General features: G+C 41.0%; 2 protein-coding genes across 2 annotated transcripts in view; one reads left to right on the top strand and one right to left on the bottom strand.

Moving 5' to 3' along the window:
• The window catches only part of adcy6a (adenylate cyclase 6a), a 35,770-nt gene extending 28,117 nt beyond the window's left edge, over positions 1-7,653 (top strand). The window contains exons 11-24 of the mRNA XM_070967980.1: positions 91-119; positions 203-350; positions 437-534; positions 1,621-1,708; positions 1,791-1,907; positions 2,011-2,169; positions 2,324-2,499; positions 3,002-3,028; positions 3,137-3,166; positions 3,287-3,419; positions 3,649-3,912; positions 4,017-4,221; positions 4,363-4,487; positions 4,807-7,653. Coding sequence (XP_070824081.1) covers positions 91-119; positions 203-350; positions 437-534; positions 1,621-1,708; positions 1,791-1,907; positions 2,011-2,169; positions 2,324-2,499; positions 3,002-3,028; positions 3,137-3,166; positions 3,287-3,419; positions 3,649-3,912; positions 4,017-4,221; positions 4,363-4,487; positions 4,807-4,935 — 1,728 coding nt within the window. The 3' untranslated portion in view covers positions 4,936-7,653. The remainder of the gene's footprint in view (positions 1-90; positions 120-202; positions 351-436; positions 535-1,620; positions 1,709-1,790; positions 1,908-2,010; positions 2,170-2,323; positions 2,500-3,001; positions 3,029-3,136; positions 3,167-3,286; positions 3,420-3,648; positions 3,913-4,016; positions 4,222-4,362; positions 4,488-4,806) is intronic.
• Positions 7,654-9,171: 1,518 nt separating this feature from the next.
• LOC139334622 (sperm microtubule inner protein 11) lies at positions 9,172-10,374 on the bottom strand. Its single transcript, XM_070967628.1, has 4 exons — positions 10,284-10,374; positions 9,571-9,747; positions 9,313-9,436; positions 9,172-9,220 (listed from the first exon to the last, which is right to left on the bottom strand). Exons 1-4 carry the CDS (start codon positions 10,372-10,374, stop codon positions 9,172-9,174), a joined length of 441 nt encoding a protein of 146 aa, XP_070823729.1.
• Between the last annotated feature and the right edge of the window lie 2,118 nt (positions 10,375-12,492).

The following is a 12,492-nucleotide window of genomic DNA, read 5'->3' as shown; positions in this document are numbered from 1 at the left end:
GAGACTCCGCATCAACACACTCCTTCACGTTGACCGAGGCCAGCTGCAGCTTCTCCATGACACTCAAATTTTTTTGTCTTTCTTCTTCAGGGGATCGATGAGACCTCCAGTAAAGACAAGTGAGTACTGACTTGTGACGCTTACACGTTTAAAAACTGCTGATGTTTTACTGGATTTCTTTAACCTCTTTATCTTTTTGTAGCCGTGGCGTTCAGGAGGCCATGAACCCTGAGGATGAGGTGGATGAATTTCTGGGCCGAGCAATTGACGCTCGCAGCATTGACCAGCTAAGAAAAGACCACGTCAAGAAGTTCCTGCTCACCTTCCAGACCTCAAGCCTGGAGAAAAAGGTTCCAACCGAGACCCCTGATAATCATCTGTGCTTTCCGGCTGCTGCTCATATCTGACTCTCTTCTTCCGCTCCTTCCTGTTGCAGTATTCCAAGAAGGTGGACGATCGATTTGGAGGCTACGTTGCCTGTACTCTACTAGTATTCTGCTTCATATCATTCATACAGATTGTTATCTTTCCACAGTGAGTACTTCACACATACTTTAGATCCTCCAATATGAACTGTTTATCGTTGTTTTCACACTGGTAGTTTGGTTAAATTGTTCTGGACTGAGTAAAAGAGTTATGCATTGATGCCTTTCAACTCTGGTCTGGTTATATTCAAGTCTATCAGGTTTTAGTTTCTATCATCCCTTGTGTTGCATTTTAAGCAGCTTCTGTTTTTAATTTATTTTCAGAGCTGCCAAAAAATGTTCTGAAAATTATTAGTCCAGCCTGAAACAGGACATTGTTTATCTGTATATCATCAAAGAAACTGGACCAAAAAAGTGCTTTGTTCTGTAATATTAAAAGTGGATAGTTAGCTTATAGCTGTGTATCACTTTTTAATGATAAACTGAGTAGGACACAAGCTTGACACACCTCTGTTTTATCTCCTGTTGAACTGCGCATGGTCTAAAGTGCGTGACGCAGTTGCATTTATGCTGTCCACCTCCACTTTTGCTGGTTGAACAGCACATCATCCGGCAATAGTAACAAGTAGACCATCTATGGGAGCAGGAAAATACTGTGCCATTGACTGTAGACCAGGTTTTTGTTGGTCAGTGGCGCAATCAGTGTCTGCTGTCTCAAGATAGCAATGCACCAACAATGTGGCTGACTACACCTCATTTTAGATCCACATGCCCATGTGTGCACATATGGCTGCAAGTACATTAACTAATTACACAATGTGGCCGCTGGGTGTAAAAATCTGCTGTGGGCTGCTTTGGCATAAGAAAGGGCCATTGATCACCTTTTGATCTACATGAGTAAATCCCTGTGCACTTGCATAAATGCATGCGGTTCATCACTTATATAGAATGCTTTCTTAACAATCAGCAGATGGATTCATAGAAATTTAGCTTTGGAATTCATGCTCAAACAGATCTGTTGTGGTGGTTGGTCTGCTTTGCTTTCACATAACTAACAAACTCGATGTGAAACCAACTGAAAGTGGAGTTTGATTAGAAGCTTTCACTGCAGCTAAAATGAGCCAAACCAGCAGGTTAGTTGTGGAAACACCCTAAATATCTCTCTGTAACTGTGTTTCTGTATTCCTTCTTGCAGCACCCCGGTCATGCTGGGAATCTACATCAGTATCTTCATCATACTCGCCAACATCCTTTTCATCTGTGCCATATATTCGTGCATCAAGGTAGTACACAAACAGATATTTAATGTGTCCGTGCATTCACTGTCTGTTTCATGCATAAATTATTTATTTTTCCCTTTTGTAGCTCTTTCCAGCTGCAATGCAGACTGTTTCAAAGAAGATTGTCCAGTCTCGCACCAACAGCACCCTGGTTGGAGTATTTACCATTATCCTCGTCTTCATCTCTGCCTTTGTTAATATGGTAAGTGATAGCTCAACCAAACAAAGACACAGCATATCCACTCAGTATATCAACCATATGTGTCAATCATGTGATCACGTGTGTATGTTTGGCTTCACTGCAGTTTGCCTGTGACACCACAAGCTTGGCGCAATGCGTTGCCGAGAAGCTGAACACCTCTGCAGCGCTGGTGACGCCCTGTCTGATCCGCAGCTTGAATGTGTCTGTTGAAGGGGGTCTAGAGATCTGTCCTAGCCAAGGCCCCTCCTGCCCCTTTCCTGAGGTGAGTTCATTGTATGTTGCCGCTTCACTGTTTGTGTTCCCTATGCAACTGGTCGAGCCATTTCAACAAGAAAATGTCACATTTGCATTTGTGTTTTTCTGCGATCTGTTGTTGATAATACCTCTTTGTGATGCCGCTCTCCTGTTTGTGCCAGTATTTCAGCTACAGTGTGCTGCTGACGCTGCTGGCCTGCTCAGTGTTCCTGCAGATCAGCAGCATAGGGAAGCTGGCCCTCATGCTGCTCATCCAGCTCACCTTCCTGCTGCTGGTGGAGTGGCCACAAGTAGCACTATTCGACAACGCAGACCTCTTTGTCACCTCCAATGCCATGTAAGTGCCACAGGCTGGATGCTGATGTGGAGGGGAGCTCGGGGTAATGTATGTGTAAAACAGGGCTTTTTTTCATGTCTTCAATGTAGGCTGGTTATTGAATCTCAATACTTTTTAATACCAAACAAAATATTCCCACATATTGGATACTGAAAGTTGGCTGCTTGGTATTATTCTTTTATCAGAGCTTTCCTGATCTAATGAATGAAACTTTTCCAACTTAAGACTGTTTTTGTTAAGGCAAAGCCATTATATGAGCTCCAGTGCACTGAGCAGTGGTGCATATTTTGTTAAAGGTAAAAAGGTCTTTTAACATGCACATATTCCTCAAACTGAGGATAGTCCTACTTGGATGACGTCCCTATTAGTGCCAATAATTAAAGCATATGTGACTTTTGTACAACTGTACAACTTTACAATACATTGTAAAATGTACAACTTTATTTTAGTTTTATGTCAGAGGTTTGTGTATTTCACTAAATAGTTGTTTTTTCCCTTTTAGTGATTTAAATGAAACTAGTGCTCAATGGTAAGAATTTTAATTTGCATTTAGATCCAAAATAAACACTTTCAATACATTGACTATTTGCTGAACTTGTATTGACCAGACTGATATGTTTTATGTTTGTACTTTTAGGTCCAGTTTCAATGAAACTACAAACCAGTGGTAAGATTGCATTCAGTATTACTTAAGAAGGTTTTTTATCTCTTATTCTGTAATTTAAAAGCTTTTATCCCCAGTTCATCTGCCGTCCATTAATCTGACCGTGTGTCCGTCACTTTGCAGCCCATTTGTTGTGACCAAAGTGTCCCTGAGGGTCATGACTCCAGTGATCCTCACAGTCTTTGTCCTGGCACTGTACCTGCACGCCCAGCAGGTTGAATCCACTGCACGCCTCGACTTCCTGTGGAAATTACAGGTATGTACAGTGTCCACTAGAGGGCGCCACCTGACCATGTTGACAAAAAAAAGAATCTCCTCAAGTTTCTCTAAAGCCTTTAAGTTGTCCACCAATAAACAAGATAGAACCGTCTCAATGTGTTGTCATAGATTATCCCTCCTCTTGTCTACACCTTGACCCTGTTAGACGTCGTATTACAGCTTTCACAAAAAGCAGAATATATCTAATAAAGAGCCTTCACTCCCAGGCCACAGAGGAGAAGGAGGAGATGGAGGAGCTGCAAGCCTACAATCGTCGCCTCCTCCATAATATTCTGCCTAAGGACGTAGCTGCTCACTTCTTGGCGCGTGAGCGGCGTAACGATGAGCTCTACTACCAGTCCTGCGAGTGTGTGGCTGTCATGTTCGCCTCCATCAGCAATTTCTCTGAATTCTACGTGGAGCTGGAGGCCAACAACGAGGGAGTGGAGTGTCTGCGGCTGCTCAACGAGATCATTGCTGACTTCGATGAGGTTTGTTTGGGCTTGTTTGTAAAGCTCGATGTGCAGATTTGACCATTGCTCACAGCTAATTTTGAAAAGGCAATTGCATAAATGTAACGACTATCTGCTCTCAGATCATCAGTGAGGAGAAATACAGGCAGCTAGAGAAGATCAAGACCATTGGTTCCACCTACATGGCGGCCTCTGGTCTCAATGACTCCACCTATGATAAGGAGGGCCGTTCCCATATTACTGCACTGGCCGATTACGCCATGAGACTGAGGGAGCAGATGAAATACATCAACGAGCATTCCTTCAACAACTTCCAGATGAAGATAGGTGAGCTCAGTGTCAAGACAATACCATGTTTTTCCAGCTGAAGGTTAAAACGTTTGGAAATCACAGAAATTTCATGTTCTCTAATGTTTAACAGCAGCTGTTTTATTGATGCAGTGTAATGTTTTTGTCTTTCCTCCCCAGGTCTGAACATTGGACCAGTGGTAGCTGGGGTCATTGGTGCACGGAAGCCTCAATATGATATTTGGGGAAACACGGTCAATGTGGCCAGCCGCATGGACAGCACAGGTGTACCCGACCGCATACAGGTGTGTTTCTGTGACCGCTATTGAAAATCAGCCCAAACGTGTTTTTAACCAATTTTATTGACAGTCAAGCTGTCAATAAAATCGGTTTTGTGTCATTTTAGAATTAAAGTAAGGTTGCAACAATACATTTTATGAAATATTGTTTAAATGTTATATTGAGTGGCCACTTCATTAAATACGCCTGTACAATGTGTTGCAGTTCAATACAACTGCTTTGCCATAAGTTCGACATCTGTAAATTCAATTATATATTCAATGAGCTGAAGAACCCTGTAGAGCTGAGGAAAACACCGGACTTCGCTTTCTGTTCTGCTCACAGGTGACTACAGACCTCCACCAGGTGCTTGCAAGCAAAGGGTACGTGCTGGAGTGTCGTGGGGTGGTAAAGGTCAAAGGTAAAGGAGAAATGACAACCTACTTCCTGAATGATGGACCGCCCAACAGTTAGCAGCCATGGCAGCAGCAGATGCCGGGATGATCCCCACTGCAAGGACACAGCAGCACTGAGCGAGGACTCACAGTGCGAGCGAATGGCTAAAATCTAGAGACGCCATCACTTGAATCCCAAGCAAAGAGGAAAAAACTTTTAAGACTTCAAAAGGAAAGTGTTCTTGATGAGAGGAAAATGTTCTCGTTTGACAGCCATTTTGGCCCACGTACATGTTGAAGGACAAGTGTTTTTCTCATGTCTAGCCTCTCTCTCAGGCTTCTTGAAAGATGCAAAGTCTGTTTATTTAAAACAAAGCCTTTTAGCCTGTGTCAAAAGAAAATTAACGCTGTACATAAGGCTACTTTTTATTTTACTTTGTGTTTCTTGTTTTTTTTTTCTCTGTAATTTTTATTTCACATGAATTATGAACAGGTACTCATATTTTGTTTCTGGATTAATTATTTATTTTGATCTCAATGTTTTGTGCAAAAGGTCCTTTATGAAAAAGTGTGAATACATACGTGCACAAATATCCAGTTTATTACACGTTTATCAGTGTGTATGTACATGCATATTTGTGTGTGTATGAATATATGTATAAACTGAGGAGGAATATATTGACCAAAGACTAAAGTATTTACTAAAAGCAAGGCAAGACATGTTTGATATGTTCTCGCTAAAGTCAGCAATGATCACCGCCTCTGTTTTTTAGGCAGGAGGCCTGAACCCCCCGTCTTTATGCCCAACTGCTGGCAGCAATGACTGCTTCATTGTTTTCATAAAATATGTAAAGTTTATTTATTTTGTCTGTCATTCAGGCAGCAAAGAGCTGATCACTTTAACTCTAAATTGATATTGCCCTCAACCTCTAACACAAAATGACTAAAGACGACTAAGGATGTTATTAGAAGGTGATATCTGAAATCTATATTTTTATCTCCGCTCTCTGAGGAGTAGAAGTAGCTCCAGCTGGGATCATCCTCATCTCATGTCAGATTGGGTCCTCAGAGCTTGAGCAGCCAGCGTGCCGGTGCTGGTTTCAGCCCTAACAGTATGTTGCCATCGACTGCTCCTTCCCTTTCAGAGAAGTATTTTTTTGGTGCAAATGGAAATGAAGGAACTTAGATCAGCTAGTTGTCCCAGAGCCATCAGAGGGGATTTCAACACAGTGGTACCACACAGCCTGATTCTTCTATGAAGAAGAAATAGATGAAGGAAAGAAATATATATTGATTTTGACTGAATACTGTGCTTTGTAATCCTGAAGGGGCATAACTATTTTCACTGTGAGGTTTTTATGATACAACGAAACTGCTTTCTTGCCAAACATAACCGCTTTGAAGCATGTCTGATTGTGGTATCTTGTTTTCATTTTTGTTTGTTTTAATGTAGGGTATTTTGTATCACTTCTGTATCCATCATTTGTATATTCTTAATGTTGTTATTATTATTATGATGATTCTGATTAATTATTATGCTTATTATGATGATTCCATTCCAATGAAAAGGATCAAAGACCAGCACGCTTTCTTGTAAAATGCCAGTTGTAAAGCTCAAGCTCACTGGTACCAACTGATCAACTGCAGCCAACGAATCCTGCTGTTCAATCCTAATGTACAATACAGTATTTCAACTGGCGATAGGTGTGATCATGTATAGTAAGTAATAACCATTAGCTGCCTTTGCAGCAGAACCCGAGTGGTGTATGCTCACATAAGCATAGCAGTAAACACACACATTTACAGATAATTCACTGTGCTTTTTTTTTTATTATTATTTATGCCACTACTGCAGTATTGTAAATCTCAGTCAGACTTTGAGGTGACCTCTCCCTTCCACACATTAACTTCTTAGTACTAACCCCTGGTATTTACACTATGTGAAGAGGACAAGGCAGAGCTAGCAGACCTACACATATTTATTGTATTATTTCCCCTCCTCTCAGTCTTTCAGCAAAAAGTGGAAGTACTAACAGCTGAGTTTGATTGCCTTAAGTTAATACGAAACAGATCATAGAATAACTCTGAACAGGAACTGTGCCTGCTTGCCCTGTCCGGACTGCTGACGTCTGAGCGGAGAGGGAGATGGATAAGGGCTTGTCGAGAATAATCTTCGGTAAACGTTCTCACCATTGCAATGATCTTGGTCTCTCCAGCTTCAGCTTTTGTTATTGGGAGAATCGGCCCTGATTTAGCTCTTCCGCCACACTCAACAATGGCAACCAACAGTTGATCATGTTTGTACCAAAGCCAGCTCACGCAGCCTTGTGCTATTGGTCCCTCCTGTGCAATGATATTTGGCCTCGGGCGTGGTCGGTGGTGGGAGCACCAGAGGACAGTAATCTAACGGAGCTCACCAACTATCAAGAGAACTGTGACCAATGAAGAGTGATTCATATAAGCAAAGAGTTTATAGAATGGATATGAGTTTATAAAAATGTGCATTGTATGTATTCTATTTCTATTGGCTGTCCATAGACTTGTGTTGATTGTTAACTCTTGGGATGTTTTGGGGGGAACAGGAGAGGGGAGGAAGGTTGTCCCCATACTACTGAAACAGTGTTTTGCTCAGGCCTGATGAATCCTTCCGTATTCGTTTTTGTTTTATTTGTATTTTCCCTGAGTTGGAGGAGTTGAAAGGGGAGTGTTTTGCAAAGTTGAAGGACAAGAAGAGTTGAGGACTATGACAAAGAGAAAAATAACATTTCCCCTTGAAGAAAAAAATAAAAAAAAATCAATGGCTGTTTTGTGTGTTCATATAATTACAAATGTTAAATGTACCTGTGGCTTATGGAACACAGGCCCGTCATAAATTACACAAAGATTTCATATTCAAAATTCGCATACTTAATAACCATCTCTAGATTCACTGAGATTCTGTGTGTGTGCTGACTGGTGGTATCCAATGACTGGAAACAAGAGGCCTGCTTTGGATGTGTTAAAGTTACCCACACAGGCCACCACATGTGCAGAAAAATGATATTCTCAACAGTAGATGACAGTAAGAAACATAAAAAACAGATGTGCTACTGTTTACCTGTCATAGTCTGGCATGAACAAAGTGATTAAGAATATGTCAGGCTTTTTGCAGTCATCCACTTGTTTGGACTCATGGGGGGTAGGACCACTATCCAAACCAAGACCAAAACAGGGACAGGTACTGATGGAAAGCACCTGAGACCAAACCAAGCCAGTATTTTCCAGCTGCAGAGCTGCAGGACCAGCAGTCTGAGTCCAGCCAGTACCACTGACGTGCATGTGCCTCTATGCACCATCTACAGGCAGGCTGTGGTAAGTCACAGCCTCTGTGACAGGAATTTTGACACTTGGACATCCTGCGTCTTTGGTTCTGAATTGCGTTTGGTGCTTGGACTACATTACCCGCCTGCAGGTCTGGCTAAGAGTTGTGACTGCAGTTTTTATTTCTTTTTAATTGAACCAGGAATGCTTTAAGGATATATGCCAGTTGCCCGTGCTGAAGACCATGAAGTAATTTCTGGGACATTTCAAGTATTTCCTGTATTCAAATCTGTTCAGAGAATCTCTTGACTTCCTTTGTTTCTCAGCTGTCAACATTTCTTGACGCCTGCTCCCTGTAAATTGAGCAACCATCTGAAAACACTGTCATGTTTCCTGATTTTAGACCCTCCATAGACCTGCTCTGCATCAGGTAAGGAACATCACATAGTCCAGTAACTAAAGTCTCCTCTGGCAGCAGTATAACCTCTGCTTTCAACTTCTCTCACAAAGACCATCGTCACCAGAAGTTCAGCAGTAGTTACATTCATTTCCTCTAGAGGTCAGTAAATCTCACTGTCTGGATCACTCCTGCAGTGCCTTTGAGCCTTCAGGTCTGGACCTCTACAGAGGTGGAGGGATGACTTATTAGCTTATGATGTGTTTCACTTTCACATGTTATATATAAATGTGGTAATAAGTTTATAATAATTTGTATAAATTAAATGTTTGCTTGTTTAACACTGAAATAATCAGCCTCAATTTTTCTTTTTTTTTATATTGTCACCTCAAGACTTCCTTTATAAAAGCGGACATCTAAAAAGCTTTAAGAACTATTTTTCCATAGAGATATCTACTCATAGTTTGTGTAAAAACTAATCAACCATAATACTTGTGAGAAAAAAATCATGCGTGAAAGAGTCAACAAAATGAGGGATGAAGATTTGACAGTGGAAACAGTTTGTTTTGTGGTTTATGGTAAGTGGAGAAGTGGAAAACATGGAAATGGAGAGCGCTGTCAGAACAGGCTGAACTCCCGGTCAGTCGTTAACATTTCTTTAACAAACCTGTGAAAGCAACAAGTGGATCACACTCACAGAGATCTAGATTATATGTTTGTTTTTTAAAATCCAAAATTAGATTTGGAAGTGTTACCTACTTTGTCAGCTCACTGCTTTTTCGGGGAAAATGTTTGACTTGGGTCCATGGTTCTGGACTCTTGGACAGCATCCATCCATACTGCTGGTTGTCCGTTAGGGGCATTTTGTAGAGCTGGTTCGGGGCTGGAGAGGAGAGGAGACAGAGACTTTCACCAAACCCACTTTAGATCCTTGTTGCAGCTCAGTTGAAAGCACTTTGCTCATCAGCTGGAATACAACTATGATTTGGATCCAGCAATTTTTCAATATCTACTCACATCTGGGTGTTTGAAGCCGTTTGACCATCGCTTTGTATCGCTCATGGCTCCCATGGTGTATGTCAGTGCTGTAGGGAAGAGGCTGGTGGTAAACGTTGCATATGTCCGTACATGTGAGGGGTCCCTGCTGTTTTTGAAGAGCTGGAGGCAGCTCTGTTCTGATGTTACTGCCACCATCTGTAAAGAGATGTTACCATAATTTAGACTGATCATTATCTTTACTATATTGACAAACCTGCGGCAATTACGAAAGACTCATGTTAAATGTAAACGTGTACTTTTATTTTACCATGACTGTACTGCATGAGATTTCATAAAAATGCCAAAATATAGCATGTTTTATACAGTATCAAAAGCCCTAAAAGACAAGCATTTGAACACGAAGCCTTAGTATTTATTGGGTTTTAAGCACGACGACCCCAAATGTGAAAATATTAGTAATTTCTGAGGATGAAGACCTCTTCCACCTCTGCTCTGTACTATCATGTTCACTTATTGACGTCAGTGCTACATGTAGCTTACTATTTCTTAAAGCCTGAAGACTTTTTAAGATTTAAAAAGGTATTCTTGTTAGCTATCAATTAGTTGAAGGCTCTATTTTCTCTGTGGCTGCAGCTACACAGAAACTTAAATGTATTCGGGAAGCCATCAGACCCTCAGTGACTGACGCTAGCTAACGAGCTAACGTTAAGCCACAGAGGCGCCGCTCTTACCCGGAGGACGAGACGCTTCTGCCGGTTTCACTAGCATTTTATCACCTATTGGGTTTTGATAGCCCAGGTACGTTAAACCGAAGAAGGCCATAGTGTGGCAGAGTTTCCCTCGACCCGACAAAGAACCGGGACACAGAAAGACTACAAGCCGTAAATCAATCACAACTGAATGTTTACACGTAACCATGGCAACAAGCCCCCATTAGCCAGGGCGGCAACTAAAATTACAATTAGATAAATATGCAATAAATAAATAAATAAAACTGCATTAAATAGACATTTAAAGACACATTTACCATTTCTGCATAAGGGGGAGCAAATATAGTCATTTCAGAGTGTTTCACAGTTTACACCATCATAACCCAATATCACTGTCAGCAGTCATTACAATTTTATTTACTTAACAGAGCAATTAAAGTTGGCTGTGTGTTTAATACTAATATGTCATCGCTATTTGACACTCCTTATCTAAAGTGCTGGAGCAGTATCAGTCTAAAAATGAGATTACTTGCTTTATAAAGACTTTTTCATTCTTTCAATAACAATCAAAGCAAAAGAAAGCCTACTTTGCGACTTTGTGTGACACCGAAGGTCTCCTGAAGAAAGTACAGAGAAATTGTACGTTTAGTAAAAACCAGTTCAACCAGATTGCCAGTGATCACATCTCCTTGCAGCCTGATCTGAGCAAAGACACATGGCACATGGTGTATTGGTTGTTTATGACCTGTTCTATAAATTACCTATTAACCTTCAGTTTTGTCCTGCGAGCTGCTTGGAACAGAAGTGTTGGTGTTATACTGGCCTCTCACCAGTATGATCATAGTGTCTGATAATGAGGTCCACTCTGCAGAGGACACACCGCTCCTGCAGGCCCGATCGCAGAGATCTTACTGGTGGATGAAGCCAGCACAGATGGTGAGTATCTTCAGTGCTGCATCTCAAGATGGATCCAAATGAACTCACAGACATATTTCTGTTCAAACTGATTCCTAAAACAAATCTAAAATACTTTCCATTATTAAATCGCCATTATTGACCAATATAACCTAAGGTCCAGTCCCTAACTGCATTATTATTAATGGGCCAATTTTGGCTGGTGGCTCATGTTTGGATTCCAGAAGAGGAGAAGAAGAAGAAGAAGAAGAAGAAGAAGAAGAAGAAGAAGAAGAAGAAGAAGAAGAAGAAGAAGAAGAAGAGAAGGACAAATGAAGTGAGAGCGGTGTTGATTTTATCATCTAACTCCAGACAAGAAAGCAAATAAGAGTATTTCCCAGACTGTTCATTTAACTTAAGTTAGTTGTGGTCATTGATGGTGACTGACTTATGTCTGATTCTGTAGAAATACTACTTTTGCAGGTGGCCTTTTCTACTTTTCAAGACTTACGATGGGAGGACGAGGGAGTTCGAGGCAGGTGAGAATTTGGAAATGTCTTTCAGGGTAAGATGTTTTCATTACATATATGCTTTACAAGGGGTTAATAGCGTCAGTCACCTGTCTGGAACACTCCACATGTAGACAGGTTCATTGGTAACAGGTGATCTTCACACAGGTACATGCATTCAAATTCTGCAGCAACTGATGTTTCAACACTGTAAGCCTCACAATGAGATACTTCTTAGCCTCACAGTGAGATTCCCATTTCCTCATTCTTGTCACTCTACCTGCGTTTGTTTTACATTTTCTTCATCTAAATGTAACCTTCTTAAACACACCAGAGGACATTATGCAGTTCACACGGTTGTTGCTTTCAGACAAATGTACCGAGGAACTCATCATCAGGAAAATGTTTGACAGTATCAGGAGGAAATATGATAGCGATCACCTGCAAATCCAGAGCTGTCTCCCTGCAGCGCTATCTGTCCTGAGCATTTTGACTGTTCAAATGAGCAACCTTATAATAACATTCTCATATGCTCAACTCGTTCTGATAAAATCAGTCAGGATGAGCAACGTCTCTGAGAGGAACCATTGTTTCTAATGTCCTTACACTACCTTTAAATGCATTGATCTGTAAACTAACTAAGTAAACATATTAAAAGTTAAAAGTATAGCGTTTGCCTCTTGTCGTGGAGTGGAAGGATAGGTAAGTAAATTCGCCTTTTAAGCAGACTGCCTCAGACTTGCCATTTACTATACTTGAGTAAATGTACTTCCACTGCAAACACATAGAAAAAAGTGAACTCATCCTTCAAAATTATCGTAAAAAAG

This window comes from Chaetodon trifascialis, chromosome 8 (genome assembly GCF_039877785.1).
Source record: "Chaetodon trifascialis isolate fChaTrf1 chromosome 8, fChaTrf1.hap1, whole genome shotgun sequence".
Taxonomy (NCBI): Eukaryota; Metazoa; Chordata; class Actinopteri; order Chaetodontiformes; family Chaetodontidae; genus Chaetodon; species Chaetodon trifascialis.
The sequence above is the reverse complement of the archived record's forward strand: the minus strand, read 5'-3'. Positions and strand labels throughout refer to the sequence as shown.

Bases quoted from the DNA above. Each gene is read 5' to 3' on its own strand.
- LOC139334622 (XM_070967628.1), bottom strand. From the start codon at position 10,374: ATGGCCTTCTTCGGTTTAACGTACCTGGGCTATCAAAACCCAATAGGT. The intron at 9,748-10,283 runs GTAAGAGCGGCG...ATCTCTTTACAG, and splicing joins AGAAGCGTCTCGTCCTCCGG to ATGGTGGCAGTAACATCAGA. The intron at 9,221-9,312 runs GTAGGTAACACT...TTGCTTTCACAG, and splicing joins AAAAGCAGTGAGCTGACAAA to GTTTGTTAAAGAAATGTTAA.